The sequence below is a fragment of the Sander vitreus genome, chromosome 3, assembly GCF_031162955.1.
Source record: "Sander vitreus isolate 19-12246 chromosome 3, sanVit1, whole genome shotgun sequence".
NCBI lineage: Eukaryota > Metazoa > Chordata > Actinopteri > Perciformes > Percidae > Sander > Sander vitreus.
The window spans coordinates 4,578,637-4,601,202 of NC_135857.1; the positions used below are offsets into that span (position 1 = coordinate 4,578,637).

The 22,566-nt window shown below is 42.1% G+C and overlaps 1 protein-coding gene across 6 annotated transcripts in view; it reads left to right on the forward strand.

Annotated features, from left to right (window-relative positions):
- Nucleotides 1-22,566, forward strand: part of tenm4 (teneurin transmembrane protein 4) — a 143,007-nt gene that overhangs the window by 99,604 nt on the left and 20,837 nt on the right. For all 6 annotated transcript variants that reach the window (XM_078243215.1, XM_078243223.1, XM_078243231.1 and 3 more), the window contains 4 exons: nt 3,676-3,908; nt 5,146-5,300; nt 11,538-12,415; nt 17,561-17,733. In XM_078243215.1, the coding sequence (XP_078099341.1) occupies nt 3,676-3,908; nt 5,146-5,300; nt 11,538-12,415; nt 17,561-17,733 (1,439 nt within the window). The remainder of the gene's footprint in view (nt 1-3,675; nt 3,909-5,145; nt 5,301-11,537; nt 12,416-17,560; nt 17,734-22,566) is intronic.

The window sequence follows — 22,566 nt, forward strand, 5'->3', positions numbered from 1 at the left end:
CGGAGACCTTTTGTTGAGACCGATGCACGTCAGTCAGCCTTATCGGTTAGGTAGCTTACAGACCTTTCAGTAACAGTTCCACTTCGTCCCTGCTCTTACTTTTCACCATGGTTGTTCTTTCTCCAAAATAGTTTCTATATTTTCAACTTACACATCCATGATTTTCAACCACAGAGTAACAGTCAGACAATCTGCTTCCTGTTTACACCAGCACGCACATGCCCAGTGTGTGAATGGTCATTTGATATGCATTGTCAAACGTGTTAATATTGGCGCAGATTAGTTCTGCTAATGGAGCTAAAACTCTTGTTTGGACGGAGATCGTTTTTGTCTCAAAATGCCGCATAAAAATGAAAACCTAGTAGTGTAGATGTAGCCTGGAATGCCTTGGTGCTTACCTACACATCATGCCCTGTTTGCCAGAGCAAAACAAAACAGAAAACGTCAAAGCTCTGTCCCTTTGCTCTCAGTCTTCGCTCCGAGTCCATTTACATATTAAAAAGATTTATGTTGGAAAACACAGCATGTGTCTGTATGAAATGGGTGGCTGCCTCCTGTTCATGTGTGAGCTAGCGATAGGACTGGGAGGTGGCTGATCTCACTGCCATGTTCATTGACCCCCTACTAAGGATGTCCCCATCCACTCCAACCGTGCTCCCTCCGTTGCTGCGCCAGCATGCAGCAAAATCCAATTATCTTATACAAACTGGATGTTGTCAGTGAATATAGATAGATGGAGTATATGGCCGTAGCTCAAGGTCAGGGAATAACGCCTCATAGTTTTCAAACACTATGGGGGACCAACACCGTTCTACATGCAACTGGGAGCCGATAAGCTATCAGCTGATTGCACATGGCAGATAGAATGCAAAGTAGAATCCAGTTATCGAGGCTTGCTACTGACCTACTCGAAGACAGCAGTTGTTTTTCCCCGCCAGCCGGTTGTACCTGCACTGTACTATAGACGACACATCAGTCAACGTGGTCAGTGGGCTGACTGTGACACGTGTGTGCCTGCCAGAGGTTTTGCTGCAGTGTCCTGTCATCACTGATTCATTGAAGGTCGATTGTCATTTAAAATTATGTACCAGAGTTGACAATTCCACAGACCCACTTCTCGTTGTGTTATAAAAATATAAGCTTTGGCGCTGTCATGCCGAACGTAAGCCCTAAAAGAACCCTCAAGGTCAGAGTTGAAATTCTGTCTTAATCCACTTTGAGTGACACCCTGCTGACAGGTTTCTCTGTAATGCTTATCAGGTCTGGCAGAGCAGCGCTGTATCCTGCCCCGATAGCTCTGTTCATCTTTAAGGTGGCACTAAACACTACAGTACATTGCTAAACTGCTTACTAAGTCCTTGTTTTGTCAGACCAACAGTCAACAACGACAGGGAAACGCAGCAAAATTATCGCATTTGTAAAGCTGGAGCCAGCATGCGTTTTGTATCGCTACATGATAAACGGTTTAAATTATGTATTGGTATATTATTACAAATTGTTGTTGATGTATTTGGTTACACTTTACTTGAAGGTATCTACATAAGAGTGACATGACACTGTCATGAACGTGTCATAAACATTATAAACGTCATAAACGTTTATGACATAACGCTTCTGTCATTAAGTGTCATTCAGTTTTTTAGTTAGTTAGGGTTAAGGTTCATGTGTCATGACAGTGTCATGTCACTTTTTTTTTTAAACGTGTGGATTTTTATTTAAAAGTTACTGTCTCCTGACAAGTACAAATCAGAAAAGACTCAGACTTCTCTTTATTGATCCTTTTGGGATGACTCCCGCAAGGAAATTAGATTTCCAGCAGCAGATTTTAGCAGCTTACTCAAAACAGAGTGATAGAAAGAGGATGGGATAATGGACGACAACTTAGCGTTTAGGCAAGAAAAAAACACACAAAAATGGCCAAAAAAATTAAATTCTCTATATATACACATGATCTAATAAGACATACATAAAATAATTAGGGAAAACACATATAGGCTGTTCATCTACTTTATCACGTTACATCTGACCACCTCATGTTTCATGTTCTAAGAAGCCAATTCTCCACCTTTAAACATGACTGAGCCTCTGACATGGAAGATTACTGGGAGAGAAGGGGACTTTCACAAGCATGTTTAAGGCTTCAGCATGGAATGACTGCAGAATAAAAACCTCAGTAGACAAAACCTTTCATTAAAACTTGTGTGTGACAAATACTGTATATGTCAAAATCTAAGCTTTGTGTAGCTGCTTTGTCTAGGAAGTGATTAGCAAACTCTGAGTAGCAAACTCAGATTTATATGTATATATTTTTTTTAAATCACGCATGGAAATGTACATAAAAACACTGCTGCATCGAGATGCATCGGTAATCGGTTTAGAATCGAATCGTTGGCCTCTGAATCGGAATCGAGTCGTGAGGTGCCAATCAATTCCCACCCCTACTACAAACAGAGCTATCCGGGTGTCCACGGTGTCATGTCACTCTTATGTAGATACCTGCAAGTAAAGTGTTACCATATATTTTCTGACAATCAATTAATCAACTAATACAGCTAGTTGGAAGGGATCAATCAGCTGTTTTTTTTTGGTTTTTTCTTTCATGTAGGTGGCACCTTTTAGAGAAAGAACCTCTTATCCAAGCACAATGTGAGCACAATAGTTGGTCAAAACTGCCACTTTCAAAATACGATCCTTCCTGCATATAGTCACAAGCATCCAGTAGTGTGTAGTGCCATTGGGCTTAGGTGACACTAGTTACAATCTGTCATTGTTTGATTTTTCACCAGAAGATCATGTGTATATTATATATAGAAATAGTCATCTCTGTCACTTCATTTGTACTCCCATGGGTTTGTCTACAATCGTCTTTGTTTTCTGTGTTCGCTGACACCTATTCTGACTACGAGTGTGCCAATAGATTGCATGCGCGCCGCCACAGCAGGATTGGTTATATTTGGTTCTATTGTCTGTCTGTCAGGTTGGGGAACCTCCTGTGGATATGAAGGATTACTTTGCTGACTCGGTTGGAAGTTCAATAGGATGTTTCTTTCTGAACTGTTTAGTCTGCCTGATGCATGCATACTGCATTGCTGCTTCAGCTATGTATTAGTGTTTCTCTAAAAGAAAGTACCAAGGAAAGAGCAAGACATACTTGTTTATACTTCTTTTAGCAATAATCAAAAAGATAATATTTAAAATTAGGATTTCTGTACCCCAATGACTGAGTCCCACTAGACCCTGGTTTCTCTTTGACTTCCAAACTCTGCAACCCCTCCAGCATTGCTACTGTTTCAATAAATTAAAAGAAACTAGACATCTTTATCTGTATCTATACATATTCAGTATTTTCGCATATGTCTACTGTGTATACGCATACATTCAGACAAGTGGAGTTTCCACTCTCTTTTGACAACAGGGATTTCTAACTAAGCCTGACTTGTATTGTAGATGAGTTCTAAGCTCCGGCATTATGTCATGTTTAATCTCATTTTATTTTGCCATGTTTAATCTCATTCTATTTTTCTTTTTCTATGTCTGTGGTTAAAACTGTAATTGTGCCCAATTGACTCTCTAAATGGCTTTTGAGTCCATTTAAATTGTATTAAACAATAGTTCTTATTGAAAGCGCTGTACCCCTTCTAGCTTTATTGACTTGGGCTTGTTCGTCTCTTTCAGCAACAGCCCTGCTCATAAGTACTACCTGGCCACCAGTCCAGTGAATGGTGCCGTGTACCTTTCGGACACCAGCAGCAGGAAGGTGTTCAAGGTGAAGTCGCTGAATGTTGTAAAAGATGTGGCCAAGAATCTGGAGTTGGTGGCGGGCACTGGAGACCAGTGTCTCCCATACGATGACACTCGCTGCGGGGATGGAGGAAAGGCCGTGGAGGCCACTCTCACCAACCCCAGAGGTATTGTATGGATGTTATTATAATCAACGTGTGCACTTTTACGTCAGTTTGGGGTCTCATTTCCTCTTTTTTATTTCAAGTAGACTAGATTGCTGGATAGTTGAATACAGAAGTCCCAGAGGCTGGATCATTGCTCTTCAGTTTTCATGCATTAAACTATCTTATCTTACCTCCATACCCTCCCTCTCCAAAGTATCTCCCCTGTGTTTTCTGACCACAGTCTGAAAGTTGTTCACGGAGAAGGAAAACCCAGAAATGAGTAGGGCGAACTGTGACGCTACCAAGCCAAGGCCGAGCAGACCAATCACAGTTGTGAAGCCATGACGCGAAGTTACATTTCTGGGGAGGGGCACGTCAGGCGACACATAGGGTCCGTATCTACGTGTACCTACACACAGCGTAGATTTAAGGCAGAACCATAAATCTTGGGCTTAAGCCCACTGTGTGCTTGTAGAGAGGAGCAACAATGGAACACATGCTCAAGCTTGCCCTCTCCTAAAAGGAGGATTCATCCAGCAGATCAGGAGGCAACTGCTTGGCTCGAGAACTTAATAAATTAAAACTACCTACATGTAGCTCACTATCTTCAGTTATTTTTAAAACTTAATTTATTTTTTATTATAGCGTGCCTTTCCTTGTGTTTCCTGAGGTCTTCTTTGTCTTGGTGCTTCCATGTTTGGCTGATGCATTAGTCACTAGATCACATGCTTGTTGGGATGACATTGTGAGTCATGCTGTATGTACTGAAATAACACTTAAGTCCCACTAAAAAGTGCAGTATGTACTGTATAGTCCAGGCTTGCATTGAAAGTAGAACATTTTGCCGTAATAACTGTAGACTAGATGTTCATAGCTGCTTGAATATTGTTTGACAGACCCTGAGGTAATAGAAAAATACAGAGACGTGCATTAGAAAAGGTTGGTATTCTCAGTCATTGTTGTTTGAGGCTGAGAGAGCATGAGAGAAAGAGCCTACATTGATGAAATTATAGTTGTAACTGAATCAATACATACAGTGCTCTTCATCTATTTGATGTGTCTATTGTTCTCCATTATTGATTTAAAAAATCAATCCTAACATTAGCCTTCATTGCCGTGATTAGTCTTTAATTTTTATCGCAGTGAATAGTGCTACTTTGTAATGTAGTGGTGCTCTGTCCTCACATAAAGTCACAGATAAACAAAATAACTGATGGATATTTTCCTCTTCTGTCCATTGGGCGACTTGTATCTGCAGGCATTACGGTGGATAAGTACGGTGTAATCTTCTTTGTGGATGGGACCATGATTCGCAGGATTGATCAGAACGGTATCATCTCTACTCTTCTGGGTTTCAATGACCTGACCTCGGCACGACCTCTCAGCTGCGATGCTGTCATGGACATCTCTCAGGTACCACCTCTCTGACCTGGGCAGCCTGCATGTGTCTGCCTGTCTCTAAACTAGGGCTGCACCATGTGAGGAAAATATGCAACATTCGATAACGTTGTTAAATATCGTCATAAGGATATTACTTGTGATAAATAGTATATAAGTGTACTCAGTTCTGCTGCTTTCAGTATTCTGCTAAAATACAGCAAACTGCTTATGGAATTTAAAACAAATGAAAGGAAACTTTTTTTTATTGAACATTGAATTGAATATAAAAGGCACCACTAAAAATATACAATAACAATATGTCGCAGCCCTTTAAGATATGTTTATTGCGTTGGTTAATATTGCGATGACAATAAAAAAAAAAAACGATATATTGTGCAGCCCTATTCTAAAGCTATACACCAGCCTCCTCGACTGACCCTCGCCTCCAGGATGCTAACATCTACGTGGGAGCTTTTGTTTCTGTAGCTGGAAGCTCCAGCCGGGGTCTAGTGGCCCTCGGCTTAGTTTTGATCCACATTTGTTTATCAGCTGCATGGTGCCAGCTTGTAGATCCACAGGACTTGCAAAAGAAAGGTAGGGGAAGGCACTTAGAACCAACAGGCACTCTGTTGGGATTCCACTGCCAGTTTTCAGACTAAATACTGATTTCCTTTGTTCCCTTAAGCCTGTCATTAAGTTGCTGTACCTGTGATTTGTCATGAATGAAGGCTGATGACTGAAGTAGATCAGGTCAGGTCCAATCGTTATTACTCCACAATAGAAGGTTTATTATGCAGCAAGGCAGCAAAACAACATAAAAACACAATATTTTAACATGTTGCACCTAATACTTTGCATATTTAGTGAAATGTATCAAGGATCGTCTGTATTTGCTTACTGTAGATCACTTCCATCGGTTCAGAAGATTGACAATTTAGGAAAGCAGCCCCAAACACAGCTGTACCAGTCCCGTGAATTACAAATGTAAATCATCCTTTAGTTAATAATAAGTCAATACAAAATGAATATGAGCAGTGGGCTCAGGGAACACAGGACCCGGAATCAACATAGCACCGGGGTAAAAAGCCATTCTAAAATCAGAGGTGCCAACGTAGTCCCCGGAGCTTCCCTGTCTGTGTCAAGTGGCCATACAGCAGCAAATGCAAAGGGCCGTTGACCTATAGCTGTAGGGGGATGATGAGGATGACCTGTAACCTCCCTGGCTCTCCATTCACACACACATGTCCACTGATGCACGCAAACACATACACACACACACACACACACACACACACGTATGCACCAGATCGCTACCGCAGATAGAAAACATTCCCCAGGCAAGGCCACTGCACTGAGGTCACATCACTCTCTAGCTCAGTGACTTCCCTTTGGAGGTGACGAGACTTTTTCCCATACTCTAGCAGCCTTCGCATGGCTGTTTTTTCCTGACATTATAATTTTCAACTCAAGTAATTAGGGGTTGTTTTGCTGCTGTTGTAATTAGCCCCAAACAAACCACCAACACCCACTAACATCTGGCTTTTGTCTTTAATGGGTAAGGTTATGAATCGGCATTCATTCCCGGGACAAATGACTCAGCCGATTTGGCACTGACGGAAACATGACACCCGGAAGGACACGCTAATTTTGGCCCCTTTTCCGGCGCGATGCTAGGACACGCATCTCCGCCATCTCCATGATGCTTCCTAGTGTTTACTAACCGTGTTTTCTGCCGCGTTTGTGACGTTGAACGTGACACACCATAAGAGACACCAGAAAGGCAATGGCAGAGGAGTCTATCGGCTAACGCTAATTTTGGTTGAAAAAAAGAGTACTTGCGTATTGAGGTGGAATTCCCAGATAATGAACTCATGCTATGTAAGTTGAGACAGTGGTACCCAGGTCTCATTCGAGTCAGTGTCCAACATAAGCTCATAATCTTTCCAGGCAGAGGAGTGCTTCAACTTTGTGCGTCCATAGATTCAGGGAAACTCGGCAGCTGCGTGATACGGGGATGTTTTGTTTCCGGACTGTCTCCTTTTGGAGTTCGGTGGGCCTGCCACACTTTTACATACTTCCCAGAGAGAGAGAGAGGCTGAACTAGGCTTTAGCATCTGTGTTTTAGGCACCTGCAATATCTTTGTTTGCTTTGAAGGTTCAGCTCAACTTTACGCCTCCAGCATGATACACCTTCAGGAAGACAGGAACGTCAGAGACTTGGGATGGCATTGAGTTGAGTGCTCATTAAATGCTCCTGTGTGATTCATCAGGGTCTCACATACGTGAAGAACACGTATGTGAATGTGAAAATGAGTTGTGCCGCTCCTGAGTTTTTCCATAACGTGTTTTGAGTGTTGTCGAAAGTACCTACAATTGTTTTAGTTGTACTATGTACTACTTCCATGCAAAGAGCATTCCTGGGCTTTAATGTTTAGATTTAATTGCTGTCTTAGATTTAAATGCTCCCTGTGCATGCGCTGGTGTGTTTCCTACCCCATCGTGTATGTGAAGTAGTACGACTGGCAAACAGGTCCTGAGGGGGCCTCAGGTGCCAGTGGAGAGAAGCTTTCTGTGTGTCTGTGAAATGATGTATTCAGTGGAGGGAGCAAAGCCTCCAGCTGCCCATTTCCAGCCCCGGGGGAACTCCCCGCCCCCCAAACCCCCCCCTCATGACCCGTGCTGGCTGCTCCCTTACCCCCCCCCCCGCACACAAACACAAGCACCTATAGATGCTCACTATCAGTGAGACTGGCTACAGACTGGCTGCAGCTCCCCAACGATGACAAATCGCACCAGCTCTGCCAGAGACACTCAGTCAGTAAAAAGCATCCATTAAAAATTCATCCAGGGCACATAGCTTCCTACTTCAAACACTCCCCAATCCCTCACTTAGGACCAGAGTTTCTCTAGAGAAGGCTCATCACAGTGGTCATTACTTTTGCTGGAGCTCACCTGTTCGAGGCAAAAAATAATGTCAGATTTCTCTCTCTCCTCTGATGAGGTTATTGTTATCTTACCACGCCATCTGTGCAGTGAGCGCACTGCAGCAAAATTCACTCTTAATTCCATGTGCAGCTCCATGAGCTTTCTTTCTTTTAACATTGTATTATGATGCAAAAGGACAAGAGTTTGCCTGCTTTCAGTAATCTTTTCATGTGTTTATACCAAGGCCTTCGGTCCTTGGCTGTTTCAGAAATCTGTTCCATTTTATGTTTCTCGTGAAAATCTTCTCTGCCTCCCCCTGCTGAGTTCAAACTTAAATAGAGGGAAACCAAGTCTTAAAACAAGATCACTTGAACATATTTCAAGGGTGTTAGCAGCTTCAGAAAGCTTTATAAAGACTGACTGTGACATTCAAGAGGGACTTCAAATAATGACATGTCACTTCTTCAGACAGGCATCATGCTGGTCGGGGCAAAGAGTGAAGAGATTGCTAATGGGAAATAACTTTATAGTTCTAATACAAGTTCAAATATATTTAAAATAGTTTTGTGTTGGTGCAAATCCGTGGCTTGCTTCCTTGGCTGATGAGTGCAGTTTTTTCTTTTGTGCTGGTGGCGTGTGTGTCAGACAGGCACTACTGACAGCTGCCCCACTGTATAAAGAGGAGGGTCCGATCGGGTTACAGCATATGGGACAGCAGCTCGGGAAATAGTCCCTCATCAGTCAGAGTGGCGTAAAAACCTCCTTACAGGCAGCTCCCCCGAGCCACTCCACACTCTGGCTCATGAAATATTTAACCACCAGTGTTGACAAGAAATAGGTTTTAAGAAATTGAAAGTGTACCCTTCTTTTCCCAAGTAAATGCATTTTCTGCTCCCTGAAAGATGACATGTATCCACCGCCAGTCCCCTGTTTGTTGTATGTGCCCCGAGATTTGTCCTATTATATAAAGCTCCTATGTTTTGTTTGGGGACGATGGTAGGTTTATGGGATGTGAGCTGTGTGTGCGATGCTCAAATCAGTTTTTCAATCAAAGGTGGACAAGTGCTCTGCTTGTAAAGAGTGGCAGGGATTCAAAAACATGACCAATGTCAAGAGTCAAGTAATCATCTCTATAGAATCCCCCAGTCAGCTTTGGATTAAATATTTTGCCAGCATTGCCCTTTTAAATTATAATTAGAAATGTGTGCCGGTAGCAGGTAGATACAGGGCATCATATGGCTGGCAGACTTTTACCAGAAAGATGTTTGCTGTTAGCAACCTGCTCCTCAATGCTCTATTGGATGTCATATATTGTGTTTCAGGAACTCTGTGGTTTGTGCTGTGTAATGCAGAGTAGCATGTCAAAGGAGCTGAATATAATGTGTCAGTCTTGACATTTTTTCCCACATGTATCAGTGGAAACCATTTCCCTGAGCCATTTAACATCAAGATACCTTGATTTGTTTATTGAAAATTGTTTGTAAGCATCTCTATTGTCCCTTTTTTTTACTGTGATATACACTCTTACAATGAACTCAGCATGTTGCATTGGTCTATTTCTTTTAGCTTTATATTCGCTTGGTTTACCTAAAGTATATAATTTATGTAGTTTCTTTTATAAAACATGTAATTAAAGAGTAGGATGTGGTGGTCGAGGTAACTATTTCTTTAAAGTGCTCATATTATGCTTTTGGGATTTTTCCCTTTCGTTTATTGTGTTATATATCTTTTTTGTGCACGTTATAGGTTTACAAAGTGAAAAAGCCCCAAGTCTGTTGAAAACTCTTTTCACAAAATGCTCCAAACAGCTCTATTGTAGTCCGGCCTTTACTTCAGAGACAAACGTGGTCACTTTGTAACACACGTTATAATGCTCGTCTAGCTGCTAGCGTGGCACTCCCTCATGCTCTGCTTCTGACTGGCTAGTAGTCCTTACCTAGCTACTGCACATGTGCGACTCCCAACAAAGATGGAACAGAAGTGAGATGTCTCACTCTGTAGCTAAAACAGAGAGCTCAACACACAGGGTGAAAAGAGGAGCTGCAGCAATGTGCAGTAAACAAAAATATGGTGTTTTTTGAAAATGAAACCATGTAAACCTATTCTGATATAACCTCTAAATACAATTATGGTGGCTGAGTTAGCTCAGTTGGTAGAGCAGGCGCACATATATAGAGGTTTACTCCTTGACACAGCGGCCGCGGTTTTGACTCTGACCTGCGGCCCTTCGCTGCATGTCATTCCCCCTCTCTCTCCCCTTTCCTGTCTTCATCTGTCCTGTGGAAATAAATGCCTACAAATGCCCCAAAAATAATATTTAAATACAATTATGAACCTGAAAATGAGCATAATATGAACACTTTAATGTTAAAGTATGCATGGCCTGATCCTCAGGAGGTGTCTCCCTTGTCAATTCTAGTGATTAGGTGGATAGGTTTCTGCAATTTGCATTTCCAGGTCACTAAGACAAATGAGTGAACCATAGTAACAGCTACATGAATTGAATTACCTTTCCCATTTCCCAGATATTGGACAAAGTATCCACAACAATGCTAATGCTGCTCTGATCTAATAGGTTGCCTACAATCTAAAACTATTCTGTTCTGCATTTTGGTCCAGGTCTCCTTTGTTGGTGCTCCAAGGCTTCTATTGAAATATGGCACTTCATATTATGTTCCCAGGAGATCCCCTGGGATCATAAGTGTGCAGGAGGCCAGTAAATTGGAGAAATCCAATTATTCCAATTTGTTAAAAGCCTGATATATTGTTAGCAGAACAATAATTTAGCAGGCCAGAGGCAGGCCAGTCTTTCATTTGGTAAGTGTGCTCCAGTTTCTTTTCAAGGACTCGTGCAATCTCTTGTCATTATATTATTAATAACCCAAAGCAAGGAAAAACAGTGTCTCTGTAGAGGTGAAGGATGCAGAAGTGCAGTTGTTAGGTGTCCACAGTTCTCATGATGAGTTGCAGTGTGCTTTTTTCAGTTAATCTGATCACTGATCATTCGAATGATCTCCTCGTTTTGCCCTTCCTCACCGCTATTGTTATCATCTTTGATCTTAAAAATCATGTTTTTGTGTTTCCCCTTTTAACAGTACGCCAGCCGCTATTTTCCTCCTTATCAGATAATAAATCGTTTCAAAGAAATGTTTTTGCTTCCAGCACGAGCTATGAGATAGCCTACCTGTTTCACAGCAGCCTATCTTTTTTTGTGAACAGTTTTCAATGATTCTTCCCTTGAGGGACTGTTTGCTTCTGATGAAGTGAAAAATGTGTGGATCAATAAGAGTATGGTCTGTTTTTGTGACCCAAAGCTGATATTCGTGTGTGTTTTTTTCCTCTTAGGTGCGTCTTGAGTGGCCCACAGACCTGGCAGTGAGTCCAATGGACAACTCCCTGTACGTCCTGGACAACAATGTAGTACTCCAGATCTCAGAAAACCATCAAGTCCGTATTGTAGCAGGGCGGCCTATGCACTGCCAAGTGCCTGGGATTGACCATTTCCTCATGAGCAAAGTAGCCATCCATGCCACCCTGGAGTCCGCCAACGCCCTTGCTGTGTCCCACAATGGCGTTTTGTACATCGCTGAGTCAGATGAAAAGAAAATAAACAGAGTACGACAGGTGTCCACCAATGGAGAGATCTCCCTGGTCGCAGGGGCACCAAGTGGCTGTGACTGCAAGAACGATGCCAACTGTGATTGTTACTTTGGCGATGAAGGCTATGCCAAGGATGCTAAGCTGAATGCACCCTCTTCTCTGGCGGTGTGTCCAGATGGAGAGCTTTATATCGCTGATCTGGGCAACATTCGTATTCGCTATGTGCGCAAAAACAAGCCCTATCTGAATCCCCTCAGCATGTACGAGGTGTCCTCTCCCATTCACGATGAACTCTATCTGTTCGACTCCAACGGCAGCCACATTTTTACGCAAAGTCTGACCACAGGAGATCACCTCTACAATCTGACATACACAGGAGCCGGAGATCTGAGCGGCATCACTGATAGGAACAAAAATGTTGTGAACATCCGACGAGACACGACAGGAATGCCTCTGTGGCTGATGGTCCCCGATGGGCAGACGTTCTGGTTCACCATTGGCACCAACAATGCCCTTAAAACTGTCGCTGCCCAGGGTCAAGAACTGGCTGTAATGACCTACCATGGAAGCTCAGGACTCCTAGCAACTAAGACCAACGAAAACGGATGGACAACCTTCTTTGAGTAAGTAATATTAACATTTTACTCATTTGGAAAACCCCTTTATAATCCTTATACCCAGAGTCTGCATGCCAGTTGAGCTGATTATAGATTACTACTTTGACCCAGAGAGTAACTAAATAGATCTTTTAAATCCCAAACATACTGTTTGTCATTTCTGGAATACTGTATATGAATAGTGACATTTAATTTTTTCCATTATTGTGTCATGCATTAAAAATATGCCCAGGCCAAGACACCATTATTTACAACAAAGGCCCAGATACCAAAGTAGCAACATAAATTACATGTTATATTAAACAGATAAACCTTCTTTTTGTTTTTTCCCATGCTTTAGAGACTAAGGTCGCCAACTTATACACATTCAATTTAAACAACCACTCTACTAAAGCTTTAGTGCGTAACTTTTTTATATTAATTAACGTCCGTTAAATTCAAGCCATATCTTCTTGGATGTTTTAAAATCTACCAACTTCAAGGGCAAGGATTCCTGATCTCAACTGAGCCACTAACGACTCTGACTCCTCGATAAGTTGGCTGTAACACAAAGTTCAGGAGTACCTGAACTGGAAGCTCTGTATTCGTGGTGGTACTGAATGCTAAGATGCTTTAGTGAGTGAATGTTTAGAGTTGAAGAGCTCTTTGACATCTGACTTCAGTATTTTGGCACATGTGCTACCTTCTTATGCATTGATGTCGATGTCAATCGCACTACAAGACCTGTGGAAGTATGGGTGTAATCCTATTTGCTGTTATCATACCAAATAGGATTACTGGATGATATGTTACTCATCTGCACCCTTGCTTGCAGTCACAGACTGCACACCATCGCTTGTTTGGAGTCGTCGGGTACAGGAACAACATATTTCTGCTGGCAGGCACATTTTACCCGCAGGACTGCGACGAGGCCCGGCAATATAAGCATAATGGAATAGCCAGAGGTAGTAATTGATCGAGGCACATCACACATTGTGAGGGAACAATTGAAAACACTCCCACACGCTGCAGCATTGAAGGCTTAGGATTTCTTGTCTTCTGTTCTTGTGACTTCTATGGAGCAATCTGTCCCTTAGCTTAATATACTGTGCCAAGGGATACTGTGCTAACTGGATGTCATTCCAAAAACGTGTGATTAAGCTGGTCAGACATCTGGTACACCTTGCTGCAGAAATACAACACTCTGACACATAATCAGACGCTCTGTTTAATCTGGGCAGACATTTATCACCTGTGTTTGATTTGGTCGTCACCTGAGTGGTTGCTTAGGCATTTCTCAAGGTGTAGGGAATTGCCTAAGGCTTCAACCAATCCAGTGGGTGGTTGGAATTCTGGAATTATTTCTCTTTGACTTCCTGTAAAATGGCTGCTCTGGTTTGTGTTAATGCTGTTAAGATTTGAAAACAATCCTCCCTATTATGTAAAGAAAAGATCTTATAGCACCAGTAACACAAAGGCTTTTTCAAGATGAAATACAGTACATACAATGGATGCCCATCTCACCTATACTTAAGAACATAGAAAATAATGACAGCGTTTTCAGGATGTTTGAATTACACATTTTGTTTAATAACATCACAGAGTTAATCTGGAAGAAATAGGGATACTGTGGCATGTCATTCTAGAGATGTTCTGTCATAGCATCTGTAATGAAAGAGCTACAGTATGTATATCAAATGTCAAAATGGGCAAAAGTGAGAAAATAGTGTTCAGGCCTGTAGTACATACAGCATATTGCAGGAGGCCAGTTTCCCCCATTTACTGTGAAATGGAAATAATAAAGAACAAGAAAAAGAAATGTCAAACTGGTTGTGGCGCCATTGCCTGTTAATTTCCTTTTATAAACGTGCATGGCGGCAGAGAGTACGACACACTTTCCATCTAAAACATGATTATATATTTAGAGATATATTACAGTTTAAATGAAGAAAAGGAATTATTTAATGTTCTGTTTTTCTCTTTCAAATTAAACAATGACTTCATATTTACCTACGAGCAATACTGTTCTCCATGTTTCATTTAGACCCAATAAAGAGTGTTTGTTTTTCTTGAATAATTAGCATTAAAGGTCACTCGACCACCTGAGGGTCCAAACCATACAGTAAGTTGCTATCATCAGAGTGAAATGAAAAGGAACCTCCATTTATCTCTGCTCAACAAAGTGCACTGCTTAAAGGACAAATCCAGCGCAAAATGAACCTAGGGGTTAATAACACATGATTACCGAGTCGACCGTTCTCTGGGATATGTTTTCATGCTTATCGAATGTGACCAGTTTCATCGCAAACCGCTAATTAGCTTATAACGCTAGTCGTCGGGGCAGAGGGTAAAGTAAAAAGAAATCAATATTTCTATACCACTAACAAGGCTCAAAATAGCACCACACTTCCACGGTAGCATAATGAGGGTCCCTACATGTAAACGCCGTGCTTGAGCTATGTCACTGGTTACTGGTTGCACGGCGTTCGTCGTACCGCATGTATACATGAACGGTACTGTATTTCTAAACCGTCTTTTTAATAAACTGTCTGTACACTTACAAAGTTCTCAATGCTTGGGTTTACATGTAGGGACCCTCATTATGCTACCGTGGAAGTGTGGTGCTATTTTGAGCCTTGTTAGTGGTGTAGAAATAGCGATTTCTTTTTACTTTACCCTCTGCCCCGACGACTACCGCTATAAGCTAATTAGTGGTTTGCGATTAAACTGGTCACATTCGATAAGCATGAAAACATATCCCAGAGAACGGTCGACTCGGTACACATATGTAGTTAACCCCTAGGTTCATTTTGCGCCGGATTTGTCCTTTAACATTTTACCCATATAAATTCATGTGTACTTGTGTATTAACCTGTTGCCTATACATTCAAATGAATGTGGACGAATGCAGAAACAAAACACAAAGGACTCACTTGAGAACAAAAGACATCTGCTACACTGTCTTTCTGCTGTAACCCTTGGCAACCTCATTTGCTCTGACTTTTACTGTATGTACGCAGATGCTCTGCTGACCCCCTAATGTTTTTGTTGTAATGATAAGTGCTTTGTGTAAGGGTAACTGTACATCTATTAACTCATGTAGTATTCTGAAGACTTGTTCTCTTGGCCTCTAATTAGCAGGGAAGCAATCCTTCTAGTCACTGGGTTCAAGCAAATGTTCTGAGGTTGATTTAATACTCAATCAATAATAACAGTGAAATCATGTAAAACAACTGTTAATGAAGTTGAAGCAATCACATGGCTGTTATATCTTATATCATATGCACAGTCATCAGTCACTTGTGTCCTGAAATTCCCAGGCAGCGAGAGGAAGGGAAAACGTGAGAATAGTTGTGCATAAGACTGAGGTTAGCTATGCTGGAGGGGACGCTGATATGAAGTGTCTGGCCTATTGTTGGGCCCCAGCATGAAAGGTCATGGAGCTAGCATGTGACACAGAGGTGATACAATCCGAATGGACTTGTGGCCATCCAGGGGGAAAGCAGTCCTCTCCCTTCTGCTGAGCTCCCTGCCCCCGCATGCCCCTTTTCTCTGGAGAAAGCAAGCTAATAGGCAGCTAAATTGAAGCAGGCCAGAGCCATTAGATGCTCAGCGGTGAAGCCTGAGGAATGGCTCTAGCTCAAGGCCCTAATTGAGACGGAGAGAGTTTGGGTCAGTGATCAAGCTGGGGGCATGCAGCGTCGCTCTAGAATGAGATTTCCGTCTTGTGGACTCTGTCTTTTGTGCCGAGGTGAAGGCAAACAGGAATACACGCTTTGTCCAATGAAGTGAACAGTTGAAAAGTGGTACACTGCACATACAGTAGCGTGAAACTTCTAGTGCTTTCACTGCAAAAACTTTGATTGTGCGATGAACACAGGGAGAATAAATCTTGCTGATAAAATATGAGCAGTTTTAAAAGAAACGAAATGCTTTCGAAATGAATTATTCTGCTATTTAGTATTTCCTTAAGTGGAAGACTTGGGTTGAAATGCATCTATGAATTCCAGTCCCTAGTGCAGTTGAGATCAGATAACATTTATCTCTGGGAGATGATTCCTCTCCCACTCTTCCTTTCCATATTGGATATTTGAGATGGCAGCGCTGAAGAAATATCCGTAAACCAGCACCCGCCATCTCATTTATTAGAGGCTTTATTATGGCAGGCAGCAGCATTGAAGAGGGCTTTCCAATTTGTATTCAGTGCGCAGATTAAAGTCTTCATTCTACATAATGCACCGTTCACTCACTCCCATTCTGGAACACTGGCGATCTGAAAGATTTCAAATTGTTCTATGCTTACGTGCTCTCTTAGCGAAATGAAACAATCTGGCCGCTCGTGTACTTGTATGTGATGAACTGACTGATTTGTAGGCTAGGGAAATGCTGCATCTCTCCAAGGATTCACACCTCAGTGCTCCTATTTCATAGACTATATAATGAGATTAGGTGATATCACTAATCTTTTAAGCTAATAAGCAGTTTTCCAAATGTGAAAAGGTTTGTGCTTCCTCGTCTTGGCCATGACAGTTTTTCCTTGTCAGTAGTTGATTTTTTTTTGTTTTTATTGTGTGCTTCCATCTTTTAAAAGTTACTTAAAAACTGAGTAGTGTTTACTGTATATTACATTCACATCCTGTTGCAAAGTCCAACTCGTTAGTGCTCCCACTCTCTATTCATGGATAGCGAAAGGCTGTGGATGTTGCACAACTTTCTAGAAGTTGTGTTGGTTGTGCTTCAGTGATTAGATCTGATAGTTATGAGTTTTTATTACCTCAGACTGCCAACATCGATGGCTTCGCTGCTGTGTTTACTGCCTGTGTTGACACATTTCCACAATTTGTGGCACCAAGAGGGAAATATCAGACTCTCAAAAACTCCAATTCCTACTTGTAATTACCACTAGAACAGTATATCCTAGATAGCAACTCATAATCACAGTAAATCTGAGATGACGCAGCATTAGTCACATTTATGTACCAGTTATGCATACCTGACCTGCATTTATGCTTATGATTGCCTCCTTATGATTTAACAAATCTTAACAAGGCTCAGTATTTTTTCATGCCACAGCACTGTTTCTGATTCTGCTCTAGTTACTGTTCATACACCGTTTCAGATGACATGCCCCTCTTTGCCTTCTTTGGCTCACGTCAATGTATTTCTTTGTAGGTATGACAGTTACGGGCGTCTGACTAACGTCACTTACCCCACGGGCCGTGTGAGCAGCTACCGCACAGACAGCGACAGCTCAGTCCGCATCCAGACAGAGGGCTCCAACAAAGAGGATATTACCATCACCACCAACCTGTCAGCTTCTGGCACCTTCTACACACTCATGCAGGGTACGTGTCTGATTTCTTTTTTTTTTTTTTTTTTTTTTAAAGGTATTTTGTGCCAATGGAAGCCAAAAGCTTTGCTTTAAACAACTAAACTGGTTGTTTCTGGTAGGGCTGTTCGATTATGGAAAGAATCATAATCACGATTGTTCTGGGCAATATCGAAATCACGATTATTTTACACGATTGCCCGTTGACTTTTGGAAAGATGTTTAATTTATTGAATTAAATAAACAACAACTGTAAAACAGTTAAACAAATCAACAGTGAAAATACCTTGAACTGTGACATTTTTTTTGTTTTTTGTTTTAATTTTAATTTTTTTTCATTCAGAAGACAAAATAAGAGTTTACTTGCAAAACCAAGGTACTGTAAATATCATAAAGAGGATCTTCCTGCATTAACCATATCAGAATCTCTACTTTATGGGGTAAAGAGGTTTGTGTGTCCTTCTGATTCTGGAAGCTGTGTTTAAGAGGCCCCCAGGTCCTTGTAGGATGTCCAAGACTATCTAGTGTCAGACAGCAGACAGTAAGCGATACAGAGATCTCTGTGGACTGTCACTTTGGGGTGTGCCCTCATTGAGCTAGTGATGCCCGGGATGGGAGCTTGCAGGCAAGCACCTTCTTGCGAGCCCTGGCTAGTTCTAACCTGACACGCCACATGGTCTGTTAAAGATGCCGTAGGTAGGATTGCAAAGATCCAGGACTTAGCCAAAAAATTTGGAACATCGACAACTTCTCAATCCCTTCCCCCTTTCCGCTAAAGCCCAAAACGTTCTCCTCAGCCCCTCCCCCCCACAAGGGAGAATGAATGCGTGTGCCTGAGCAGTGATTGACATGCAGTTGGACACTATCTGCCGTGTGCTGAATGTCTGCTCCGGAGGGGCTGCGGACCGCCGGAGCTGGGACGTAGTTGGAACGCAGCTGTTCCGCAGTGAGTGGAAATACACACATTGACTTTAATGGAAACCTAACGACTCCGCCACCGTTCCGCAGCCGTTCCGCATCCAGTGAAAATTGGGGGTTAGGCTTACCTACTGCACCTTTAACACAGAACCATCTGAGAAACCATTGTTGGATACTGTTTGGAAAAGAGCAGGCACTTTCAAAAGCTACCTCGTCCGCCATTGTTGTTTTGAATGAACAGTCACGGCCGTCACACACACCTAAACCCCGGCCGTAGCTGCCAGTCGCTCCTCACCGGACGCCGATTGGTTCTTGATTACTTGAAGCCTGACAAGATGGATTTTCGTGTGATAAGTGATCTCGTGATATCGCGATATTCCAGCTGCTGGGCAAAGTAAACTGGGTTCATCCTGAAGGAGTAATGTGGGCGGTTTTAACTGAGAATACTCAGAAGGTAGTTCCAATGAAAACTGTTGAAAGTGAAGTCTGTGGAGTATCTAGAATAACCAGGGAATTGTTTCTGAACAGATTTAATTTTTGTTTCTCAAATTTCGATTTCCAGTTTTTTGAGCAGCACAAACAAAATTCCATTCACTTCTCAGTCAGACGTTGCACATACAGACATCTAAAAAAAAGTAATACATAATTACAAGTTTTGTGATTTGGGTGAGCTGGCCTTTAAACGAAGATGTAATGTCTGACTACTTCAGTTACGGAGCTTACTCACAGTAGTATTCATTGCCCCTCTGTTGTTTTAATAAAATGCAAGACCCATTTACCATAATGGAAACATATATTGACTTTCTGCCATGAATCACAATTCATAAAGCACAATGCTGTTGGCCCATACAAGATCCCTCAGGTTTAGCACATTTTGTGAAAGAGATGGAGGCAGAGGGCGGACTGATGTTGTGTCTTAGTCCACCAGATTTGTCTCACACATTTAGGCATTCGGATATCCCGTTTTGTACCTGACAAATTGCTTCATTGATTACCCAATAATAGCTTTGAACTTCCCCACCTTCATTTTTCAAAAGACAGCCCCACACACACCCTTTCCACCTCTAACATTCGATTCAGATGTGAGCGTGTCCTCCATCCTCTGGCCCTCCCGACTCACTGCAAAGCTGTGTCTGAAACAGAAGATGACAATCTCTGGTTTCTCGCCATTGCTCAACGGACTGGTCACCTCCGCACTGTGACCTTGTCTTAGACATCTGCTAGTGAGAAAAAAGGCGCCAGGAACTCTGCTGTTAATTAATTCACAAATGTCTGCTTTGTAAGCTTGCAACTGGGTGATCACATAACACATGAATGCACTGCCTTTGAGATTACTTTCTGGTCATCTGGTTGTGTTTCTGCCCTCTTATGGGCGTTAACACACGGCAGTGTTGTTAAGAATGTTGTAAAGCAGGAAATTAAAACTAATTTTATTATTTAATTGTATTAACTCTCATAGTTAATAGGCACATAGTATTTTTATTCTTCGACAAAGACATCATAACTGAAAATAGTGAGCCTGATGGTCTGGTGTACTTTATTCTTTGCGGACAAATTCTTATCAAAAGTGCAACTGAAATTGTATTTCATATTTCGAAATTTTCGACTAATAAAATAGATCCAACATCTCTTCAAATAAATGAACTAAGAAGAAGTAGTTACGTCTGAAGTCAAACAAATGAAATAAAAAATCAATTATGCCTGAGGCCGTTTTTGCAATCAATTGCAATCACGATTCATTTTTTTATCTTAACCGGTTGTAAACATTTATATAAATGTTTTACCGATTCACGTTGCATCGTTGCATCCCTAATTATTTGTTTTGTTTTATGCAGACTACAGCCCTTCTAAATGTCAGTGCACGGCTCACCCCTCCCCTGCTAAACAGTGTGCATGCATTTGCGTGAACTGCCTAATTCAGCAGTATTTCCAGCTTCCTCTAGTCTCAGTGGCCTCCTTTTGGCCGGGTCGGCCCCAGAGGCCTCTGGTCAACCCCTGAAGTGTCTGTATGATTGAGAGAGGTAAGGGCCAGTGCAAGGTCAGCCCTGCCTCCTCTGTCCAATTTCTCTTGTCTCAGCAGCTCATCAACACATCCTGTGGCACTCTGTGCTAAAGGAAAAGCTACAAAACTCCATCGTCTCACAAGATGTTTATTACTGTATAGTGTTTGCTGTGCAAAATAAAAAAATAAAATAATGGTCACAGTCACTTCAACCCTGACAAGTCAGCACGAGGAAATGACAGTGTGTGTTTTGATTTTAGGATAACATTTTTTCTGTTAAATGAAGTCAACTTGTTAATGTAGTGTTTGACAAGCCATTAATTTCCCCCTGTTCTTAATGAGAATAATATTCATCCTGGTCCCTGTCAGTGTACTGACAGGAGGCAAGAAGGAGACACTCTCTGATGGATGTACATGAGATGCTCAGTGGAAACATTAGTCACTGGTCTGGAGCTGGAACACAGGCTGTCGTCACCTAGGGACAGTAACAGACAGGCTCAGATTTATCCCTGTCGTGCATGTGCGTGTGCGTGTGCGTTTTCACCCTGCCTTCTCTGTGGCCACAGGCAAGCTAGCAGCTTTGATAGTTTTCATTCCCCCATATCCTCGAGGCTGCTGCAACAGCTGTAAAACTTTACTTTACTGGCGCTATGAAACCTCTCACTATTGATCTTTGTTGTCACAGACCCAACATTATCGCAGGGGTTCAGTTAAATGCTGTGGCTAAAGGCTTTCTTTTTTGCTTAGCAGCCATTTTAGGTCATTACATTTGTGTCTCAGTGAGATGAATATAAGGCGCTTTCACACCTATAGTTTGGTAGACTGTGATTCGGGGGTGAAATTGCAACATTGTTGCATTGTTCATATTGTTTGGTTTGCGTTCACTTTGTCAAGAGCACCAAACATTGTACACAAATGTCACACGGTCCAAACGGTTGCTGGTCTGTTGGACGGAATATTCGAGTGAAAACTTGCTGACACTTATAATGTCTTGGGTTTTCTAGTTTTTGCTTTAGCGTATCTAATATTTTAGAAGAAGGCGAACAATACAAGCAGCTGACAGACAAGCGAGTGAAGGAGAGCTTGGCCCTAAAGAGCGAGAGATGATGATGTGTTGTCACACAGACGACGAGTGATGCATGGTCATAATAGTTATGGATTCGAAAGTTATGCCTTAAATCATATGAAGTCTGTAAATTGTGTGCAAGGTTGACATTTTAAGGCTACTACTGTACATGAACAGTTGTTTTGGTTCACTTCCTATATTTGGGTCGGATTGCATTCTAACCTGAAGTGAACCTAATGAACTTGGAAGCAAACCGAGACCCCTGTTTTTAAGGGCGCTTTCACACCTGCCTTGTTTTGTTTTTGTTTTTTTGGGGCTTTTCCACCTTTATTTGATAGGACAGCTAGGTGAGAAAGGGAAGAGAGAGAGAGAGGGGGAAGACATGCAGGAAATCGTCACAGGTCGGATTCAAACCCTGGACCTCTGCATCGAGGCATAAACCTCTCAGTATATGTGCGCCTGCTCTACCCACTGAGCCAAACCGGCCACTCACACCTGCCTTGTTAAGTTTGGTTGAAGGGTACTAGAGTTGGTTTTCCCCCTTGGTGCGGTTTGTTTGGGCAGGTGAGAACGCAGCAGTCGCACTCGGGTGCGCACCAAAAGCGGACCAAACAAGCGTACCAAGACCTACTTGATGAGGTGGTCTCGGTACGCTTTCAAACAAACTTTGGAGCGGTTCGTTTGTGGTGAGACCGTGAACCGACCTCAAACCGCACCATCTACTGTATGTGTACTAGGGTTGGGCATCGTTTGGATTTTAACAATTCTGATTCCAATTCTGATTCTTTCTTTCAATTCCAGTTCTTATCGATTCTGATTCTTTGAGGCGTGGAGTTGAAACGGGGCACATGTTTAAATCACAG